Source organism: Neodiprion pinetum, chromosome 1, assembly GCF_021155775.2.
Source record: "Neodiprion pinetum isolate iyNeoPine1 chromosome 1, iyNeoPine1.2, whole genome shotgun sequence".
Taxonomy (NCBI): Eukaryota; Metazoa; Arthropoda; class Insecta; order Hymenoptera; family Diprionidae; genus Neodiprion; species Neodiprion pinetum.
In genome coordinates, this window is record NC_060232.1 from 7,311,556 (window position 1) to 7,333,275 (window position 21,720).

The 21,720-nt window shown below is 41.0% G+C and overlaps 5 protein-coding genes and 1 long non-coding RNA gene across 8 annotated transcripts in view; 5 read left to right on the forward strand and 1 right to left on the reverse strand.

The window, feature by feature from the left end:
- Positions 1 to 21,720, reverse strand: part of dlg1 (discs large 1) — a 390,478-nt gene that overhangs the window by 314,689 nt on the left and 54,069 nt on the right. The window lies entirely within an intron of this gene.
- LOC124214178 (facilitated trehalose transporter Tret1-like) lies at positions 4,830 to 7,334 on the forward strand. The gene is made up of 2 exons (XM_046616311.2): positions 4,830 to 4,985; positions 5,495 to 7,334. The coding sequence occupies exons 1-2, from the start codon at positions 4,919 to 4,921 to the stop codon at positions 6,856 to 6,858; spliced, it is 1,431 nt and encodes a 476-aa protein (XP_046472267.1). The 5' UTR covers positions 4,830 to 4,918; the 3' UTR covers positions 6,859 to 7,334.
- On the forward strand, positions 9,212 to 12,924 carry LOC124214187 (facilitated trehalose transporter Tret1-2 homolog). Its single transcript, XM_046616355.2, has 2 exons — positions 9,212 to 9,341; positions 10,412 to 12,924. Exons 1-2 carry the CDS (start codon positions 9,272 to 9,274, stop codon positions 11,722 to 11,724), a joined length of 1,383 nt encoding a protein of 460 aa, XP_046472311.1. The 5' UTR covers positions 9,212 to 9,271; the 3' UTR covers positions 11,725 to 12,924.
- On the forward strand, positions 14,621 to 17,682 carry LOC124214181 (facilitated trehalose transporter Tret1-like). The gene is made up of 2 exons (XM_046616343.2): positions 14,621 to 14,753; positions 14,999 to 17,682. Exons 1-2 carry the CDS (start codon positions 14,681 to 14,683, stop codon positions 16,309 to 16,311), a joined length of 1,386 nt encoding a protein of 461 aa, XP_046472299.1. The 5' UTR covers positions 14,621 to 14,680; the 3' UTR covers positions 16,312 to 17,682.
- On the forward strand, positions 17,830 to 18,869 carry LOC124214255 (uncharacterized). Its single transcript, XR_006882105.2, has 2 exons — positions 17,830 to 18,329; positions 18,440 to 18,869. It is a non-coding gene; the product is annotated as an uncharacterized lncRNA (long non-coding RNA).
- Positions 19,241 to 21,388, forward strand: LOC124214213 (facilitated trehalose transporter Tret1-like). Its single transcript, XM_046616390.2, has 2 exons — positions 19,241 to 19,381; positions 19,452 to 21,388. The coding sequence occupies exons 1-2, from the start codon at positions 19,321 to 19,323 to the stop codon at positions 20,762 to 20,764; spliced, it is 1,374 nt and encodes a 457-aa protein (XP_046472346.1). The 5' UTR covers positions 19,241 to 19,320; the 3' UTR covers positions 20,765 to 21,388.

Consider the following 21,720-nt stretch of genomic DNA (forward strand, 5'->3'; position numbering starts at 1 on the left):
TTTTTTGCATTCCAACCGTTCATCTCCACCCACTGCTAACGTCTCAAGACGCAGGATCAAGAGGACGAGACGGAGGAGATATCGGCAGGTCGGTGATCGTCGAGAACGGTATCAATCCGGCGAATCAGGTGATCGATGACAGAGACAAGGCCTCGATAGAAGTATAGAAGGAAATCTTCGAGCTTCCGAACGTGTCAGAATTTGCACTGAAATTCCTCACATACACGATAAACTTCACAGCTGCTGAGAGATTGCGATCGAACTGTTTTCCGCCATATATTACTGTCATCGAGTTGAAAAATGCAAAGGAAACGCGCTAAAGTACATAATTCATAAGTTTTATTCCAAGCATACGCAACGTAGATAAAAGTAAATAAAGAAGATCGACTTCTCAGATTTCGCAAATGAAGAATCTTTTATTCATTCATGCGTTCGATTCTTGTTCCATCTTCCTGTTTCCGGTACCTGCATAATAACTATTCTTTTACCGTATGTCAAAGGAAGACTTCAAAACTACGCATGAGCAAAACACCGAGGGAATAGAATCGAAAAGTCTTACGGGACAAAGTAGCAGTGGACTTTCACTGCTATCGTTATAACAAGTTTTCTTGAAAATGAGGAGAAGGGTCACCGAGCGCAGACTGCAGCAGTGCGAATTTTGCTTCCTGAACGAAGTTTCACGAGCTTTAGTTACGGCCTAGTTACTCGGAATGCAGCTTGCCTGTGTAACAGAAAATCCGCAAGAGAATACTAAACAATGGTTAGGACGATGCGGAAAGTTGGCTGTACGTGTATATATATATATATATATATATATATGTATGTACATGAAATACAGCTTCGAGTCCAACTACGATAATATAATACTTACAGCCCTCCTTCGGTCCTCGAGAGATTTACTTTTGATTTATTTTCAACCGTACAGTCGGCAGTCCGTCAACTCTCGCTGATGATATCCTTCAGTCGTCTTGACCAACTTGCATTCGAGCAGTTACGCGGTTTAATAAATCTATCTACATCATACGTATGGAGAATTCCACGTGAAATTAGCAGCCCGTATACCTCACCCCCCTTCGTTTCTGATCATTTTTTAGTATTACGTTCTTACCGACCCAAAAGTGTCTCGGGAATTTTTTCAGATTTTCTTTAGCTACTGGTGAAATTTATATTCTATAATTCAAAATATGAGTTTTGAGCAACGCGTAATAATGGGATCTCGATATTTACTTCTTTTTTTTTTTTTGTATTTTCATGATTTCGTGATCTATTTGGATCGGGGAGTAGAAGAAAAAAGAACCAAGAAAACTTCAATCCCGACATGGGAAAACTAAGAACTTGCGAAAAAAATAGTAAGATTGAGATCCCATTATAGTGTGGTGCTTAGAAATAACATTTCAAACCGTAGAATCTGTGTAATTTTTTTTAGTTTTTCAACAATAGCGTTGTCGGTATTTGTTTTTCGATTCGATTTTTTTCAAATGTCACCGATAGCTAAACAAATCTGAAAAAAAATTCCGAGACCTTTTTGCGTCGGTATATAAATATCATCCTATAAAATGATTAAATTCGAGGAGGGTGAGGTACATGGGCTACTAATTTAACGTGGATTGCCCCATATATATATATATGTATATATATAGATACGTATATGGTATGTGTACCTGCAATGCAGGCGTTCGAAGGAAAAACTTACTTCAGGATGCTTCAAAAGCGGCAAATATATGAACCAACGACCAATGCATCGAAATTAAAGATGACCGTTACAATCGAATTCTTGGTGTGTAGAATTTTATTGATTGTATTTGTTGGGGGGGGGGATTGAATTTAAATAATTGATTCGATTAGAAAACGATGTGCATGGCAAATGTATCTACATATAAATTTATACTGTATCCTGTGTTCAAAGCGTCTCCAATACTCCGATTTTTGTCATAACGAAAAGCTGAAACTGTTTTCTACATTTTCACGCAGACATTGAATGATGAATAACCGTAATCTGCACTTCTTTCGAGGCGGTATAATTTTACAACTGCCGTTTGTTTATTTTCAACTGCATTCTATACATGCATATAAATCAGACTTGGATATTTGAATAACGAGAAACTGTTGAGAAATTTTTTTTATCACGTATCGCAATATGTTTCATTATACATACGTTATGCACGTTGTAAACGACTTGAATATTTCAAAAAACATCATTTTCACAGTTAATGAGCTCGCGTGTTTACCACAGCTGTTATATTCTCTAGCAGAAAGTAAATTAACCGAAATACAACGGCCATATACGCACACACGGTTTCTTCACAAAGCCTGCACCGACTACAAGGCGTTAGTTAACGAAAGGTGGGAACACCTGCTCCTTTAGTTTGTAGGGCAAGTTTTAACGAAGCGCTTTTGTCTCCGGTAATAAGTTTATAATAAGCTAAACCCAGCAGCGTGCGGACAGGAGGACGGAGGGAGGTTTCGGCTGCGAATAGCTAATGGTCTTGTTTTAACAGGGCAACAGGATTTGGCTCGCAGTAATGTGAGTTGATGGGCCCGAGCCGCGTAAAGCGCATTGCAGGTCCGCAGAAGACTGCCGAAGAATGCTGCAAAATAAAAAGTAATTCAGCGGCTTCGGCTCGGTACGGAGCTAATGGACGGGACGAAACTGTGTTATAACGGGTTGAGGCGACGGAGAGATGGAGAATAACGTCGTATTTGGGTTTTTCTTGACAATTAAGGTGCCTGCCGGAGGCATCAGAGTCTTATATGTATTTCGACGAGTCGCGAGAGAGATATACAACGAGTAGCAAATTTTGTTTTAATTTTATCTCAATTACGATTCCCCGTTGCTTAAAATACCTCTGTTTACGCACCGTGTCGCGGAGAGATCAGGTGATGAAAATTCTTCTCGGCTCAAGAGTGTCACACAGTCAGGTGTTTCGAAAAAGTATATCATCAAAGATGGATGTAGAGATAAGGAAAAACAACATACACACGCGCGAGGAGAGAAAAATAGAAATACCTGAGCGCATGACTTCGCTATCGACCAACCGAATAGAACCAAGTTAAGAATAACTCTTTGCTTTGTTATCAAATGTGCTAAACGTCACCGTTGAGCCCGCATTTCACGACAAGACTATATTTTACGAAAAATAAGTAAAGTCATTCAAACATTATTTTTTCACCAACTGATATACAACTTTTTTTTCAAACAGCTTATGTTACGCATTCCAAAAATTTTCTGGAGATTGGATTCAAAGCAGCGTCATAATTCAAAACAGATTTAAATCCATACCAGATGTATGATTAGAGAATTGCAGCTTGTCAGCTTTCGGCGAGAGCGAAACAACTTCCAGAGTACTCGATGGTGAAACCCACCCTGCTGATATTCGCTGCGGCAGTTTCCAAGTCACGAAAAATCGCGAATGATGATGTCGATGACGATAAAAATTGTCGACAAGTGCGAATATCAGTTTTAAATCGCACTCTTGACCTCAAGGGAGGAAAAAAATTCTAATGATAGCCAGAATCTCCGCGACGTTGCCATCCTGATACTCTCCGAGACTAAAAATAAACAAGGGATCGAATAAGGAGGGAATACTCGAGGCGACGGGCATTCCGGAGGTCAGCTGCAGCGCAACGAACTCGAGAAGGAGTCACCATAGAAACCTGTAGCACAGGTTCGAATTTATTGTTATTATACCGATGCCGTGCCCTTCCTGGCGCCTAGGTTGAAGGAACACTTGTCCAGAGTGTCCGGCGCAGTTGGACGCGCATCTCGTCGTCGAAAAAGGGCCAATAGAAATCCGAAGTCGATCCCCGCTACCTGGAGAACCATCGCCCTCGCCAAAGTAAATCCAAAGGTATCCAAAAACCAGCCTGAGTTTCTCAGTAGTCAGAGTTCACCCCGTTCGAGCGAACCACCGTTCGATTTTTCCGATCGCAAACATACCGTGTAAAAGTTCAATGTTCAGTTGACACGAGTTACCGGACGGTGTTAAAGTCGAGTACCAAGGCCGACGACAACTCCGGTAGGTAGAAACATGCACGCGGACTAACTGGTGCAATATTATGTAAATCAACCTCGATCGCTGCAGGGTGAAAATTTATTCCCATACCGACTGTTTATTAGCGATTCGCTTCGTTCCGTTGAAACTTTACAATTAAATTGCAAAGTGTTAATTCGATCGGGAGATGTTCGAATATAGAAAACAGCTTTCGGTCTCATTTATATGCGTGAGACAAAGAGAAGTAAAACCGGTCAGGCAGAGTGAGAATGAATGTGCAAGGTTGCGGTGGCGGGTGAAGCAAGGTCGGCTATTTCTCGTCCGATGCAACGAATCAAGTCCATCGCCTTTCGTTCTTCCTCGTGATTGCCGTGATTTGTCTCACGCGGAACAGCGCGTTGGGTGTCCAGTTAGGGGGACAGACCCTGTATGCGGAAAAAAATTTACCAAAACTAATGGAGAAGATAAATTAAGTATGTGAAAGTATGTCAAGGAGGGACTAAATACGAGGGAGCGGATATATTGGTGTACCTGACTTAACGACGCCTGGGCTTTTGGGAATCATATATTGGGAGCTTACGGGAGAGATCGTCATCTCTGAAATTCTTTATTTTCCTTGCTCAGTCGTCATTATTAAGGCCCATAATCGCTGAGCGTTGAGATTTATGTGCCGGTTGCAGTAGCGGCTTTTATTTCAGCTTCCTGTATCTGGTAAGGTAAACCCGCAGAAGCTGTACAAGAATTAGACTAGACAGATTCCGTGATTGATAAAAGCATTATTTTATGAGAACAAAGCGTGGGTCTTATCTTATCAAAGTATAAATAGAGAGCATTTTCAGCTACCCAACTCAGATATGGTTTAAAGACGCACCTCATGGAGATCCAGACGCTCGCGCTCTCACAATTGTCCAGTAACTAGCAACAACATGGTTTACGTACCTTCGATCTTGCCGGTCAGGATTTTGTGGCCGCAATGGGTGGGAAGCGCAGGAGGTAAGTTTTCAACATCGAATTGATCGGTCATTTTTTGATCCTTTTTTTTAAACATTTTTTTTTTTATCAAACAAAAACTTCAATCAGTGCACCATTAGTGAAGTTGCATTTTGAGGAATATTGCTTTTTCACACTCGATTTATTATTATCGTGTCGCTGAGAGTTCAACTGTAACGTCCTTCTCTTTCGATCAATAACATCAATTCCACGGTTTTTCTTTTATACCTGCGGTTTATAAAAAACGAACGCTGGAGAATAGAACTTGCACAATTAAAGTGACGTGAAGTTCGCCTACGTATCCGTTCGACCGCTTTTATTTCACGCACCTTCGCAGCGTTATAAAAATATAAAAATATTGTATTATATAAAAATATCATCAATAATCCCGAAACTCAGGATCTGAACAAAATTGCCTTGACATTATTGCCCAATGTAGTCGCGCTTCAGAGCAGATACTAAACAGTCCGTGAAATCTGTTCATGTTTATTGATGTTAACGTCTTCTTTCAGCGACCCTGGTAACAATCGTGGCCGGGTTGGTGGCAGGATGGTCATCACCGTACTTGGCAAAGCTGCTGGCAGATGATTCGCCACTGCCCATAACCGACTCGGAAGCATCTTGGATCGCATCGCTGATAAATGTAGGAAGATTCGTGGGTGGAATTCTGACGGCAGTAAGCATAGAGTATTTCGGTAGCAGAAAAACAATGTTCCTGATAGGATTTCCGAGCGCCCTCGGATGGATATTCATCATATTGGCAAATCACGTGATGTGGCTGTACGCAGCGAGGGTTCTGTGCGGTATCGGTATGGGAATGACCTTTGGTGCTTTCCCGATTTACATCGGAGAAATATCCGACTCCTATATCAGAGGAGCTCTGGTGACACTGGCAATGAACGGTGGAGCCGTGGGTAACTTCCTTGGCAACCTGATGGGGTCGTACATGCCAATGTCCTACTTCGCGATGATAACTTTGGTTCTGATAGCGATCTACGTCGTGCTGTTCGCGCTCGTACCCGAATCGCCTCACCACCTGTTGCGCGTCGGAAAACTCGAGGAGGCGACGGAGGCATACCAATGGTACCACCGCGGAGTCGAGATTAAGAAGGAAATGGAAATTCTTAAGGATTACGTGTTCGCTTCAAAGTCGACCTCGTTTAGGGACCGTCTTCGTGAGTTCAACGCCCCGCAGAACAGGAGAGCCGGTTTCATAATCATCGTCTTATTCATGTTCATGCACCTCAGTGGAACGAACAGCCTCCTCTTCTACATGGAGATAATATTGACCAGAGCCGAGGTCAAGGCGATCGCTCCATCCTCGGTCGTCGTTATCGCAGGTGCCCTTTCGATCGTGACAGGGTGGCTTGCCATGTACTTGATCGAGAGGTCGGGACGTAGGTTTTTACTCATCATTTCGAGCGTTGGAGTTTTCGCTGCAATGATGTGCTTGGGACTGCAATTCGCTTTGCTCGATTACCAGCCTGACGTTCCCGTCATGGAGTGGCTGCCCATCGGATCGATGATGGTGTACCAGGTCTTCTACTCCGTTGGTATCATGATCATTCCCAGTGCGGTGCTCAGCGAGCTCTTCCCCGCGAATCTGAAGAGCATGGCAGCGTGTGGCGCGGGCATATCGTCCGGGGTTTTTGCTTTCGTCTCCAGCAAGACGTACCAACCGATGGTTGACGCCATGGGCGAGGAGTACGTCTTCTGGCTCTACGGGTTCATCGCCGTACTCGCCGTACCTTTCGCCATCTTCACGATGCCGGAAACCAAAGGGAAATCTCTGCAGGAAATCCAGGAGATACTGACGGACAGTGTGACGCATGTGAAGTCCGAACACGCGAAGGGGATGAAAAACGAGGAAGTCTGAACTAATTGATGACACTGATATTTGTTGGCTACGATATTCACCACCGTTATACCTCACAAACATCCAAAAATTGTTTCCGAAAGCCATGTGACTTTGGTTACAGCGTATATTACGCAATTTTTGGGGTTCAATAGCCGGGCTACACGGCTCAAAAGTAGAACGCTGAGTTCGGTTCTCAAGACACAAACTGAAAATACCGCAAGAAATGGTCAACTCTCCAGTGACAAGCGGAAGCTTTGTAGTTTCGGATACCTAAGTGTATAGTAAGTTATTCGAATAGACAAATATAGGATAGTTGAATATCAGTCAAATTAGTTTGGTTGGTCAACCCGTAATTTTGCACGTCTTATCAATAAAAATGAAGAGATTATGAAGTTTCTAACTGCGTTTCAATCATGAAGATGTGTAATCAGTTAGTAATATGTTATGAAATAACGAGGACAAGAATAAATGGAATTTGGTATTTCGAGAGTAAATATTACTGGTCAGTGTTTGATCCGTTTACGCAATTGTTTTATAACCTAAGTAAGAATTGCTCATTGAAGGGTTTACGAATGGTTATGGTATAAATGAATGGTTAATTAAGACAAGAACTTTTCACTGATGATGCAACAATGTTTACTCAAGGCAATATATATCATTAAGCCTAGGATATGACACCTTTGCTTTGCCACACAAGGACTTGATCCTACCTATAATAACATACCTTGCAGCGTGGCATCTCCAACGCTCATCGCGGATCCAGATGCAGAATCGAAAAGACGCTCACAATCAGTCAGTATTCTTATACGAGTAAATCGCGAATGAAACAAAATCGAGTTTTATTTATAAAGAAATTTTGTTTTGATACGACTGAAAAATCATAAAATACTCTTGTTTCGGATCACCCGCTTTTTCTTAGATTTAATTTTGATTGGCGTGTGACCAATGTTATATGATTGTTCGATCTGAATGTGAAACATGAATAAATGCAATTTATTGTCCAAACATGCGGTAAATGTGTAAGGAAGATGTTCTCTGTTTCACCCACCCAATCCTGATACGGATAATTAAATTGATTCAACGATTGAAAAAAACGTTGTGCTATTTGAGAAAAGTTCAGATATTAAAATCATGTACGAACGATAGGGGGAAGTCCCGTAACGCCGGACAGCACCTAGTACCGGACACACATAGTATATCCCAGAGTCAAAACAGTATCCACAGTTTTCTTGCGTGATTCGAACATGTGCAATGGACGTAGCGATGGGGGTATATACCGCATGCAGCAGCGTGTATTCGTGCGTTGCCGAGAGTCAGTTAACGTTCAAGTCTGCATAAATTTGCGTCACACCTAATTTTCACATACTTATATTTTGAAAAATTAGTGGTTCTGTTGTTTCGTTTGTCCTCTGGGATGTTTGTTGGTATGTATTCTTTCAAACAATGTCCAATGAAAGTTGATATATTGCGAACGAGCACATATTTTATCATTCACGCGTGCATTACGTGTCCCTAATACCGGACACTTGATTTGTCCCCCAGTACCGGACATCCATTTTTTTCTCATATTTTTGTTACTTATACAAAACTTGCTCCTACTTATTTTAGTGATATTTTACCATAACTAACCAATCGAAAATAATCAAGAATGGAAAATGGTCCGAAGAAAACACGAAAAAGGCAGTTCAAAAGATCTTGGGTGGAAATATGACGGGTAGAGAAGCTGCGCTGAAAGATACACTATCAAAAATACCATGCATGGCTCAAATTTCAAAGAACTGGTGCATGAGGTGTGCACAGATATTTCTGGGTTCTATGGCCAGTGTATTTGTGAACATTGCAAGATTTATTAATGATTTCTTTCCAGTCGTACTATCAGTGTCCGGTACTAGGTGCCTCTTTTCTGACTTACTGGTTTTTACTACTAAATACAATAATATTTTTTACTGAGTTTAACGTTAAATGATAATTCACAAAGTTACTATATCATTCAAAATACTCCAAAGATGAACATAACAATAAAAACCATTATGTTTTCACGTAGGTTGGGATTTTATTAACGAATAACCTTATGCGTCCGGCACTGGGGGACTTCCTCCTACTGCAGACAGGGAATACGAGTTTTTCTATCAAGTCATTTGCTAATCATAATTACAGATAAAATTTTAAATGAAACTTTATCAGGGAAAGAGAGGATTTCGATTTCCTTGATGAACTGATATTGCCTACAATCTATTTGATCGGAGCATATCGCACGACGCGCGAGATGCGAATAATCGACATACGGAATTAGATTCGGTAATTTTATCTTATCTGAGAGACAAACAATCGTTATAAAAGTCACGGCATTTCGGAATCATATGTTAGTCCTCTTGCCACAGACGTCGAATGAACTAGCGTCGTTCAATGTCTAGTGCCGAAGTGTTGAATTATGGCTTTCATCAGGAACATTAGTTGGTTAGAAAACGTTCTTTGGCTGCAATGGTTCGCCGCAGCGACAGGTTAGTGAAATATAATCGATAATTAAATTATAACAAATGAATTAAAATACATTTCTTTCAAATCGAGTGGTTCTACAATTTGTAAGAAATACTTCTTTTTCTCAATTTTGATTCATAGTTAACGAATTATGCGAAAAGGTGATATTATAATCCGAGTCAAAATCGTTAGCATAACTTGTAACACATCCAGAATAACGTTTGAACGGGCAGATAGTTATTGAGTTGTGTAACCATGTGAATGAACACCATCCACCTTGGCGACAAATTGTTCTTCGAAATGTCTTACGATAGCGAGTGGATATTTCGTCCTTAGACAAGTGATAGAGAAGATTTAAAGAAAAAACGAGGCTAAAGCTAGCAGCCGAACGTTCTAATATTCATTCGAATAAGGTAGAGAAGTCCGAAAATCTAAATTTTGTGAAATACCTTAAACTCCCAATATTTTTATAGAATTATTTAGATAACTGAACTGCATTTTTATATTTCTAAAAAGTTTAACATATTTGGCTGCTAGCTTCAGCTTCACGAAGAACAAAACGCAATTTATGCTACTTTTCAAGTTTTTAACCAATTTTCTTAAACTCTCAATTACAAATTTCGCACAAAAAAGTGTTGCAATGTATTATGTCACCAAGGTACAGCTTTTTACATAAGCTTCGCATTTCGATAATAATAAGCACAATTACTAACAAAAATTACATTTCGAATCTTGATAATGTGTATTTCCAACAGTTATAAAAATTGAGAAGAAATCTGTCAGCACACTCAGTTATCTCTTCAGGCTTAGAGCCCGGCTGATGCCTACGCGGTAACCTTGTACTGAATTGCGCCCATTCATGCAAGATTAGCACTTCTGGCGTTGAGTTTTGTTTGTGGTCGGTGGATTTGAATGTTTTTTTTTTTTTTCTAATAACGGTAAAAAATTGAGAAGCTTCAGTGTTCCTAAGAGCCCTTATTATAGTGGAAAACGCACGTTAGCGGATGCATAGGAGTTTGATACCAAATGTTGAAATGAAATACGGTAATGTTCGAAACATAAGACGATGATAACGAGCTCTTATCATTCGCAGCATTACTGATGTCGACTACCGTGGGGCTGATGTTTGGTTGGACATCGCCGTATCTACTGCGATTAACAGCAGAGGATTCAGAACTTCCGATAACTTCGAACGAGGGTTCCTGGGTGGCATCACTTTTGAATCTCGGTCGATTCCTGGGAGCATTTGTTGGCGGATTTTGCGTCGAGTACTTGGGAAGCAAGCAGACCTTGACCGCGCTCGGTGTGCCTCTGATAATGGCGTGGATCTGCATCATGGTTGCAGATTCAGTGATCTGGCTGTACGTAGCCAGAATTCTGGGCGGTATATCGGTGGGGATGTCTTTCAGTAGCTTTCCTCTTTACCTCGGCGAAGTCTCCAGTCCAACGATCCGAGGGACTGTGGTGACTTTGGCGATGTCTGGATTCTCGTTCGGCACGACGATCGGCAACGCGATGGGCGTCTACTTGTCGATGAAGGTCTTTGCCTACGTCAGCATCGTCCCGAGCATTTTGTTCGTTCTAATATTCCTGTGGATCCCCCAATCTCCTCATTATCTCGTACGCATAGGAAAATTGGAAGAGGCTGAGAAATCGATTGCCCGATACAATCCAGGCGCAAGCAGCAAGCTCGAGGTCCAGTACCTGAAGGAATTCGTCGTCGCTCGAGATGGCCTGTCGTTCATGGACCGCATGCGAGAGATGAATATCCCGCGAAACCGACAGTCCATGATCATCAGCATCATGCTTTTCTTCTTCATGCAGTTCAGCGGAATGAACTCCCTCGTTTACTACATGGAAATAACCCTGACTGACGCAGGGATCACGTTCATCGCTCCGGCCACTTTGGTCATTATACTTGGCGTTCTGGGAATTGCGGCCGGTTGGGTATCGATCTTCATAGCCGATAAGTTCAGGCGGAAAGCACTGATGATTGTCTCGAGCGCCGGAGTTGGAGTGAGCATGGCTGCCTACGGTACACACTTTGCTCTGCTAGACGGCGGATTTGATCCGGAACCGTTACAGTGGCTTCCAGTCACAGCTGGTGTAATTTTTCTATTGTTTATCTGCATCGGAATCATCCCGGTTCCCAACATGATCCTCAGTGAGATATTCGCTCCAAACATCAAGAGCGTGGCAGCCTGTTTCGCCAGCATTTCGATCGGTCTCTTCGCTTTCGCTGCATCAAGAAGTTACCAACCGTTAGTGGATGTTATTGGCGAATCTTGGGTCTTCTGGCTTCACTCTTTTCTGATGGTGCTGTCTATCATTTTTGCTGCTATTTGGATGCCGGAAACGAAGGGAAAAACACTTCAGGAAATTCAAAATAATTTATCAGAAAAATAAAGGATTACGATAACAAGTGTTGAATAAGCAAACCAGATAATAGGTTTTTTTTTTTTTGTTATCATTGAACATTCTCGTTAATCAGAATCTCTACGCAGTTTGGTTGAACAAACTCATTTCACATTACCGTAAGAACTTGGAGATTGCGAGACCCTCTTTAAGTCAACTGAGCACAATATCAAGTTAATGTTAATTAACCTAAATTCATTAAAACCTTGTCCAAGCCTGTTCCTGCTTTTTGCAAGTTTCAAACGAATGTGCTTTCTTGAGTAAAATTTTCTGGATAACCATGACGATACTGATATCTGTAAGGATGGTTGGAGCTCGTGACAACAGTCCTTACAATTAGCCAACATTCACGAGTACGATGTCGCGTCGGCATTGAAGTCGGGTAAATTAAATTTAAGAATAGCACGAATACTGAATAAACTTACGAAACAGGCTGAGCAAAGACGAAAACATAACTATGTGTATAGCTTAAAATGTTATACTTTCCGAAACCAAGTAACGAAAATGGAGAGAAAAGGAGACTACAATAATTTACGCTTATTTCATTTCTTGATATCTTCAACTTTAGACACGAAACAGATAGTTATTACAGATTTTCGTATCTTGAGTTGACGATACAATTTCTCATGATAAAAGATACTGCCTGTATGCGTCGTAAACTATATATAAAAATTAATTATTGTAGAATTATCTTTGTTCCATTAAGAAGTAAATCAGCAACTTCACTGTCAACATGAACCAATCGGTCTGTTTACCGATACCACGGTCTTACATACAGGTCTGGAAACTCTGGTGGTGGAGGTATGTCCTCTCATTGAAGCACCGGCCGTTTCGCCTAGTGACCACGAGTGTCGCTGCGATAGAGGATTCAGGGTATGCGAGAGAGATGGAAGCAGGTTGTTGACCGTCCGAGCTGTTTCCGTCTCTGTCACACAGCCTGAATCCCTCGATGGCAGCGACACTCGTGGTCACTAGGCGAAACGGCCGGTACTTCAATAGAGGACACCCCCACCATTGAAATTTTGAGCGAGTTTCCAGACCTGTATGTAAGACCGTGACCGATACAATCACTTGAACGCACTTTTTCTTTCCTCGTCAAACGCTGCGTTTTCGGGCGATATCGATGCAACCACAAACTGTACAAATTATGCTATTCAATTAATAAACAAATTTCTAAACTAAAATGTGACGGCGCCGCCTTGTGCGATATTCAAAGACTCCCTATAGAGTCGGTCTGGGCTTGTATGCTCATACATTGTTAGGTAAGTGAAGTAACAAATTATTGATATTGGTTAAGCAATTCTCAGACAGAAATCTCAATATATTGTCAGAGTTTACTGCAACTCTCAATTTGGATCGTTGATTCATTCAACTGGCGCCCGCTTTATTTTACCTGCGTTTTGTACCAAAAGTAATCGTTTCTGCGACAATGAAAAGACTCGTATATCATACTTCTGCTATATAAAGTATCGCGTGCATTACGGAGGCAAAACCTTTTTCGGCTCACGTATTTTGCAATATTTCATTTAGTTAGCGCACGCTCACCTGCGACTTCTATTGAAAAACTTACGCTCGGCGTAAAAACACCTATTTACCTCCTTGATGCACGGTCTACTTTTATACGCTATTTATACGTCCCAGTGCTTGTTGGGATAGTATTAAAAAATGAAATGGAAAATACGACTTCAGGTGTGTGAAGTAGATGACCACTGTTTGCGTACAACAGGTACAAATCATAAGTATTTTATACAGTAGAGACTTGATAACCACGGCGAAAACAACTTAACAGAAGTTACCACCATGAATTACTGACCTGTAAGTGTAATTGGCCAAATATTCATAGCGACCTGATATCCCACACGAATTTTAGCTAATATTACTTGGCATGGAAGCGTGGCGTGAGAAGTTTTTTAATCATTATTTAAACATAAAATCGAAGAGTAATTGTAAGTACAAACAGTCGCTGCTAGTAAGTTATGTTATGTTAAATTGTTTCATAATACGAGACCATCCCATAAACAGGAAAAAGCAGTCACTGAGCTTTCCGTGAAGGTCAGGGATGCGTGTGGACAGGAAAAGAATTAAGGCATTTTCCGGGTGACGATCCTAATACATTCGTCAATAAATAGGCAGTTTTGACGGCATCAAAGAGACAGGTCGACGTCGAAATAATTAGTATTATACGAAAGAGCTACGAATAAACTACGTTACCGAACTTCACGACCCGCTAACTTGAATTAACTTGAACTTGACTAATTTCTTCTCAAGACTAAGTTGACTGCGTTAGATGACACTGAGGTGAAACATATGAAACGACATTGATATCAGGACTCACGCCCCAGTCGAAATCGTTAAAATCACCAAGTATTGTGGTACATGTATACCTATTATTGGAATTGATATTTGCATAATCATTACGTATTAATATACTAGGTATCGATTACTCTGAATATTACTGACGCCATACATTCGCACGACAAATCAGATAATCTTCGATGTGACACATGTGACAATGCTGCTATTCTATGTATTAATATGTAAAATTTCAAATACAGAAATTTAACTATCCAACTTTGCGGTACCTATAACCAGAACCAGCTTGACAATTGAAGTGGTGTTGCACGGTTATTAACTCTTACTTCATAACTTTGTAATAATTTCATGAATTAATCTATTAGGTAAATAACAAATTTAACACCTCATGAATAAATAACAACAAAAGTGACTTGTCGAAATCACCAGCGTGTATAAATAACATTATAACGAGATGAAGGAAGAATCCTCATTTGAAATATTACAAATATTTGCTGTACTCCAATATCTTATCTAGCGCAGGTACACACTATAAAACTCATAGTGCTTGAAAATTGAAGTTCAGTTCGCTCAAATTGTGTGTGATTTAACTTCCATCGTTCAGCAACAACGTTTGTGCTAAATTATCAATTAAATGTTGACAAGTACCAAAACCGGTAGCTGGTTCACAGGTACCTTATGGATGCAATGGATCGCAGGAATATCAAGTAAGTAAAACACAATTATCTAGTCACGTTATTTACTACATATTTTACAGCCATTTGAGTTTAGAAAATATTTGAGGATAAATTTAAGTCTAACAGCATTGGAATACCTGTTGAGCACTAAACGGTAAAAACTTAATTACGGAATATGTTCCGACGTGAAAAAGATTTGCATGACTGGCAGAAAGTTTCGCACAATCATACGACGAAGTTTCTGAACCTTGTTACGAACTTGTGATCATTTTCAGCATTCTTAATGTTGATGACGATTGGCCTGAAAATCGGATGGACCTCGCCATACACGGCGCAGCTAATGTCAGCAGACTCGCCACTACCATTGACCACCGACGAGGTATCATGGGTTGCATCCCTAATGAATGTAGGCCGACTTTTAGGGGCGATCTTCGGCTGCATTGGGGTCGAATGGATCGGTAGAAAGCGAACGTTGACAATCGTTGGTTTTCCAATGATACTAGCCTGGATTTGTATCATCGTCGCCGACTCAGTAGCGTGGCTCTACGCATCGAGGCTTTTAGCCGGACTGAGCTTAGGAATATCATTCAGCAGCTTTCCCATTTTTCTGGGAGAAATTTCGAGTCCAAAAATTCGAGGCACGCTGGTGACTCTCTCCGTTTCTGGAATGGCCGTGGGAACACTAACCGGTAACATAATGGGTGCCAACCTCTCGATGACGATCTTTTCCTACATAAGCCTGGTGCCAAATGTATGCTTCGTCCTGCTCTTCCTCTGGTTGTCTGAATCTCCTCACTTCCTCGTACGCGACGGGAAAACAGAGGATGCGATGAAATCTATAATCCGGTACAACCCGAACGTAGATCCTGAGATCGAGTACAAAGCAATAAGGAACTACATCGAAAGCTCAGGTTCTCCGACAATCAAAGAACGGCTACGAGAGTTCAACATACCGGAGAATAAACGAGCCATGATCATCACAATCGTATTGTACTTCTTCATGCAGTTCAGCGGGATGAATTCTATAATTTATTACCTGGAAACAGTTCTCACTTCTGCCGGGGTGAACGTCATCCAGCCCTCTACGTTGGTGATCATAAACAGCGGAGCATCAGTTTTGACTGGGTGGGTTGCGGTGTACATAGCTGATAAATTCAGGCGCAAGGTACTCATGATATTCTCAAGCGTTGGAGTTTCCGTGACCATGCTGGTGTTGGGGGTACACTTTGCTCTATTGGATAACGGGTTTGATCCTGACTCATTGCAATGGCTGCCAATCACGACTACGATACTTTTTATGATTAGTTTCTGCGTTGGAATGATTGGCGTACCCAGTATGATTCTAAGCGAGCTTTTCGCCCCTAACATAAAAAGTGTGGCGGCCGGTATGATTGGCATTTTGAGTGGGGTTTTCGCCTTCGGGGCGACTAAGTCATACCAACCTTTGATAGACACCGTAGGAGAGGCTTGGGTTTACTGGTTGCACGCGTTGCTCATGATATTCTGCACAATCTTTTCTGCAGTTTGGATACCGGAAACGAAAGGCAAATCACTACAGGAAATTCAAAATTTATTGATGAAAAAGTAGGTGACACTGTGTGTAGGGATTCAATTGGAACGGTTTCGCCATGTTGACTCAAACTTATAAACAATTATCTTTATCGGGAGGAGGAGGGAGGAAGGATATTGAAAATTAGGGCACCGCGGTGCATCTATTTTACGTAGCATACCTACGACTATTTCAAACTTTGAACGTAATCAACACTTTTCCACGTGCGTCAAAACATTGCACTTCTAAAAATATTTTGAGTTTTGTGTGGTGAAAAATTAGAAAATTTAACCAAGGTATAGTTGCTTGAGTCGAGTAATAGGCGCACCTTCCCTAAACAGAATTCGGTTCTTGAACAGGAAAGCAAAAGAATGTTGCGAAAATTGGCTGTGCGAGTTGTTTTTTTAGAAGACGCTCTGCTTCGGAATGCAGAGATTGCCGATTCATGGTAACATAAGAAATTCATAATTTATGTAGCAATAAACTAGTGTTTACAATTCCAACGCGTTGGTTTTTTTTTTTCTTCGAACAACATTTTTTTATTACAGTCTAATTTTCAAGTGTCAAACCACACATCACTGACTGAAGTTTCGATTACTTTTCGAATAAAATATCACTAAAATTTGCATCAAGCGGATAAAATAAAAGAATTAATAACGTTTTACGCTAAAATTTTTTTTCAATATCGTTAATCCACTTTCTGGAAAAATTTCACGAATACAAATTTAGAGTTGTATATAATGTAATTATTTACGGGTATATAATTAGTATTATTTCAAGATCATGGTCCTTAGCTAAGGAATCAAGATCTTAGTCGGGCGGATTTTGTAGTGACAGTCATGAAGTGACGTGATAACAGCATAAAGACAAACGAAAACTGGTAGAATATACTTTTAATAGAGCATGTGTATTTGGTAAGCCTGGAGTGATTAAAACATGATATTAGTTGTAAGTATTGGCATAGAGATAAGCAATAGGAATAGAGATAGTGAGAATATTCATCAGGCAATAAACACAACTCGTACCCTTTCAGAAACGCGAGATCAATGTGCATTCGATTTGTGTGCGTTAATGAGCGGTACATTGTGTTCTGCGTAAATACGAGTTGCTTTCTGAAATGACAGTCAAGTTCACGGCACGTTCACAGCCTTAGAAACTCATTTATATCCGTGAGTAAATCGGTAACCTATAGCGACATCTGCCATGCATATTTGATATCATTTTCTATTAGCTCGACGCATAGCGTCATTACGTATGGAGCAGTTTCACGATTATTCTCTTCTTGCACCCGCTGTTGTTATCCAAATCGTATGAATTCGATAGAGCTGCAGAATTTCTTAAATTCGGAAAAAATATTAAACTTTGAAAAAGTTTTTGTATTTTTGCATGCAAGAAATGTTTTGTGTGATCTTGACAATAAATCATTTTATCAAGAACACATCCGTACTATTCCTTGTGTTGTTCATTATTTTTCTCAAAGGTGCCACATTCGCGCTAACAGCCTGACAGCGTCTGGCTGGCATCAAATTATCATGTCACATGGAGAACCTCTTAATTTTATCTGTCGACTTAATGCTTAACAATAGCCCGGAGTTGACGTAGCAAGTCAGAGCACAGCAGCAGCCACAGTCAGAATCGCAGTTCAGCGAAGAGTGTAAACGTGTACGTCCATATATCTGAACCGAATAAAAACTGGGTGTGAATACATTATGGTCACAATGGAGCGCAGGAATCGGAGATGGGCTGAACCAACGATTATATTCTAATCCATATTGCCAGGAGCTTGGCAACGGACGCTAATGAAGTTAAGAAATTGAATAGTTGACCCGCAATCAATACAGTTCTCGATAAGTTCTTAGAGAAACACATAACAAGACCGTTCGCTTGTCACAGCGCTGATAGCTATCTTCGCAGAGGTTCTCATGTACGGTTGGTACTCTTCATACCTAGCCCAACTCACAGCGGATGGATTATCACTTCCCATCACGACATACAGCCGAGGTCTTCTCGGTTCCCTCTTTGCTTAGCCTTGGAAGACTGGAGGAATTGTGGGTTCTGTAAGTGTGCAATTATTTAGGAGCAAGAGACGTTGAGACGCTTGGTTTCGGGGTAAGCAAATCTTATCAAACGACAGTTCAATGCAGTTGAAGAGGCCGTGATGTTCCAGACAGCGGGGCCGAGGAACCACGACGTTCTAGGCTTAACTTCCAATCCGAGTGAACCACGATCAGTCGGTCCGGATCACCCCGAGGAAGGCGGCAAGAAGAACTTGCGGATGATGAAACTTCTTCCCGTTTCCTCATCCCTCGTGCCAGAGCCCAAAGTCAGCAAACTGCTCCCTCTCCGGGTCAAGTTGCACTTAAATGAGCTTTGCTCGCTACATCTGAAATTGAATGCAACCCATTCGCTTCAAGTCATAGCAAATCATAACGTAGGAGAAAATTTGTTAAAGCTTTTGAATAACTAGTCCATCTTGCGTTTTGGAACTCATAGAAAGATATCATCATTCCACGGATATTTTGTAAAAAAAATTATTCAAAATCCAGTTTACTTATTTTTCTATTCCAAATGAATAAAAAAGCCAAGTTACTAGTTAATTATCACGATAAGGCTTTGTCGGTAGTTCAGTTTCTAACTACTAGCTGTTACGTGTCTCTTGTTGAAGCACTTATCACTAGAATGGAATCGACAGTGAGTAAGGCATCCCACTAACGATAGATAAATATACAAACACCTGAGGCTAATATAAAGCAATTAAACAGCAAAAATTTTTTGGTAAGAAGTAAGCCTTACCAATATACTTCATCCGAGTTCAAGTTCATTGGTAGAAAACTTAGAATACATGGGCTTATCGCACTGTAACTCTTTAAGACGTTACGTTAAGCTAGTTAACTGTTAAGTCAAGTGCATAACCACAGGAGGTAAGTTCTGTTGTCTTATCACTGCAATGATAAGGAATATAAATCAATGTTCATCAGCTGGTCCGTCCAGTATCATTTATGTGTTCAATGAGTGAGCCTCCGGTCGCTCTCCCAAGTTGTAATCAATATGATATCAAGATTCGCGTCCAAGCATAGCCAGTGGTTGCAATGGGTCAGCGCTTTAGCAGGTTAGTAAAGCAATAAACCCAAATCAATTAGCCCGTAGAATATAAGAATAAAGAACGTTGCTTTTCGCAGCTCAACAGATGCTCTTCGTCGGCGGATTGATGCTGGGCTGGTCATCACCGTACCTGGCTCAATTGACAGCCGCGGATTCGCCGCTCCCCATAACAACAGACGAAGCGTCTTGGGTAGCATCGCTTATCAGCATGGGTCGGTTATTAGGAGCCATTCTTGGGGCAGTCAGCGTTCAATTTCTCGGAAGTAAAAGAACGCTGGTCATCATTGGTTTCCCATTCATCCTCAGCTGGATTTGCCTGATCGTCGCGAACTCCGTGGTTTGGCTATACGTGGCGAGGTTCTCCTCCGGAGTGAGTATAGGCATGGCTTTTAGCAGCTTTCCTCTTTTCATCGGAGAAATTTCAAGCCCTGCGATTCGAGGAGCGTTGGTGACCCTTTCGACGACTGGACTGCCGGTCGGAACGCTCGCTGGGAATATAATCGGTGCCTACATCTCAATGGCCATCTTCTCCTACATTAGTCTGGTGCCTACCATCGCTTTCATCATCCTCTTTCTCTGGTTACCTGAGTCTCCTCATCAACTCGTTCGCAGGGGCAACCTGGAGGCTGCAGGGAAATCGATAATCAGATACAACCCAAAGGCAGACGTCAAGTCCGAAGTAGCCGCGCTGAACGATTTTATAACGAGCACAATCGCTCTGACATTTATGGATCGACTGCGAGAATTTAATATACCGCGGAATCGGAAAGCTGGTACCATCGTAGTGCTCTTGTACACGTTCATGCAATTTAGCGGATTGAACAGTGTGACGTTTTACATGGAGATCATCTTGACTGATGCCAAACTGACCGTCATTGACCCTGCTATGATGGTCATAATTCTTGGAGCACTCGGAATCGTTGCCGGATGGCTCGCGATGTACATGGCCGATAGGTTAGGTCGAAAGATTTTAATGGCCGGCTCGAGTCTTGGAGTAGCTTTGGCCATGGTCGCCCTTGGCGTGCATTTTATTCTTCTCGAGCAAGGCTTTGACCCCGTGCCATTGCAATGGCTGCCAATACTATCCCTGGTAAGTTACCAGGTATTTGTTTATCTCGGAGTGACGCCAGTGCCCAGTATGATTCTCAGCGAGATATTCGCGCCCAACATAAAAAGCTTGGCAGCTTGCTTAGCAAGCATTTCTGCGGGCTTAACAGGATTCATTTCCTCCAAGACTTATCAGCCGCTAGTGGATGTTTTCGGCGAAGCATACGTCTTTTGGATTCAGGCAGCGATAATGGTTATTGCGATGATATTCACGCTGGTTGTCGTTCCCGAAACAAAGGGAAAATCGTTACAAGAGATTCAGCAATTACTGATGAACAAGTAAAATCTCACAGAAAAACATATTTGCCGTGTACGTTGTCCAGAGTTGTATGTTCAACACAGTTCTGAATCGTTCTAAACCAATGACCGTCGTCCTCAGCACTTCGCTACGATAAGAATCAGAATTTTTTTTTTTTTTCTGAGCTAGATAAATCGTTAATCGTCAATTAGAAGTGAGAACGAATGATGAGTTGCTTACCAGGCAAGTAAACAGAAGCTATAATTTTTCACCTAGTTTCATACCTATCAATCTTACAGTTTTTTTCAACAACACGATTACGCACAAAAACTGACGCGCATTTTACAATATCTAGCAAATCTTAGTACTGTAAATATGCTCGAAGGAACGAGCTAACAAGTTGGTCCAGCGTCATCGTAAATCACAAAGATTGACTAAAATTAGGAGCTAGCATAAAACACATGGGTGGTAAAATGTCTACATTATACTCATAGTAGGCGACGTAATATCTAAAACTTCTTTAACTTAATTATTTGAACATCATTTCTTAGATAATTTTTATAATAATTTTTTAAATTTGTATGCATATTATAAGATACATGCACAAAATAAAATCGAGCAAAATCAAATTGTGTACATCGAAACAATTTTTTGAAATACCGCAATACACCTGCCTAATTTTGCTTAGTGGCAAATTCTGTAATAATCGTTTACCCATTAAAGAAATTAGGGTTGCAGAAATTGACCGATTCAGCGGCCAAGACCACTCACAATTTGAAACATTTAAAACGTCACCGATTAACTAGTCAATTGATATTTCTTCAAATTAGTTTTCAGCCAAATTAACTATTGACTGATTAAATCGTTTACCCATTTCGGACGGTTAACCGATCTTGGCCGGTTGACCGATCGAATTATTGGCTAATTAACCAGTTTAACCGACTTAATCGATTAAGCTTGTTAGATTATACAGCCATAAAAGATATCAATTGCGCCCGAAG

Coding starts and splice junctions, on each gene's coding strand:
- LOC124214178 (XM_046616311.2), top strand. CDS start 4,919: ATGGTTTACGTACCTTCGATCTTGCCGGTCAGGATTTTGTGGCCGCAA. Junction 4,986..5,494: donor ATGGGTGGGAAGCGCAGGAG/GTAAGTTTTCAA, acceptor GTCTTCTTTCAG/CGACCCTGGTAACAATCGTG.
- LOC124214187 (XM_046616355.2), top strand. CDS start 9,272: ATGGCTTTCATCAGGAACATTAGTTGGTTAGAAAACGTTCTTTGGCTG. Junction 9,342..10,411: donor ATGGTTCGCCGCAGCGACAG/GTTAGTGAAATA, acceptor TATCATTCGCAG/CATTACTGATGTCGACTACC.
- LOC124214181 (XM_046616343.2), top strand. CDS start 14,681: ATGTTGACAAGTACCAAAACCGGTAGCTGGTTCACAGGTACCTTATGG. Junction 14,754..14,998: donor ATGGATCGCAGGAATATCAA/GTAAGTAAAACA, acceptor GATCATTTTCAG/CATTCTTAATGTTGATGACG.
- LOC124214213 (XM_046616390.2), top strand. CDS start 19,321: ATGATATCAAGATTCGCGTCCAAGCATAGCCAGTGGTTGCAATGGGTC. Junction 19,382..19,451: donor ATGGGTCAGCGCTTTAGCAG/GTTAGTAAAGCA, acceptor TGCTTTTCGCAG/CTCAACAGATGCTCTTCGTC.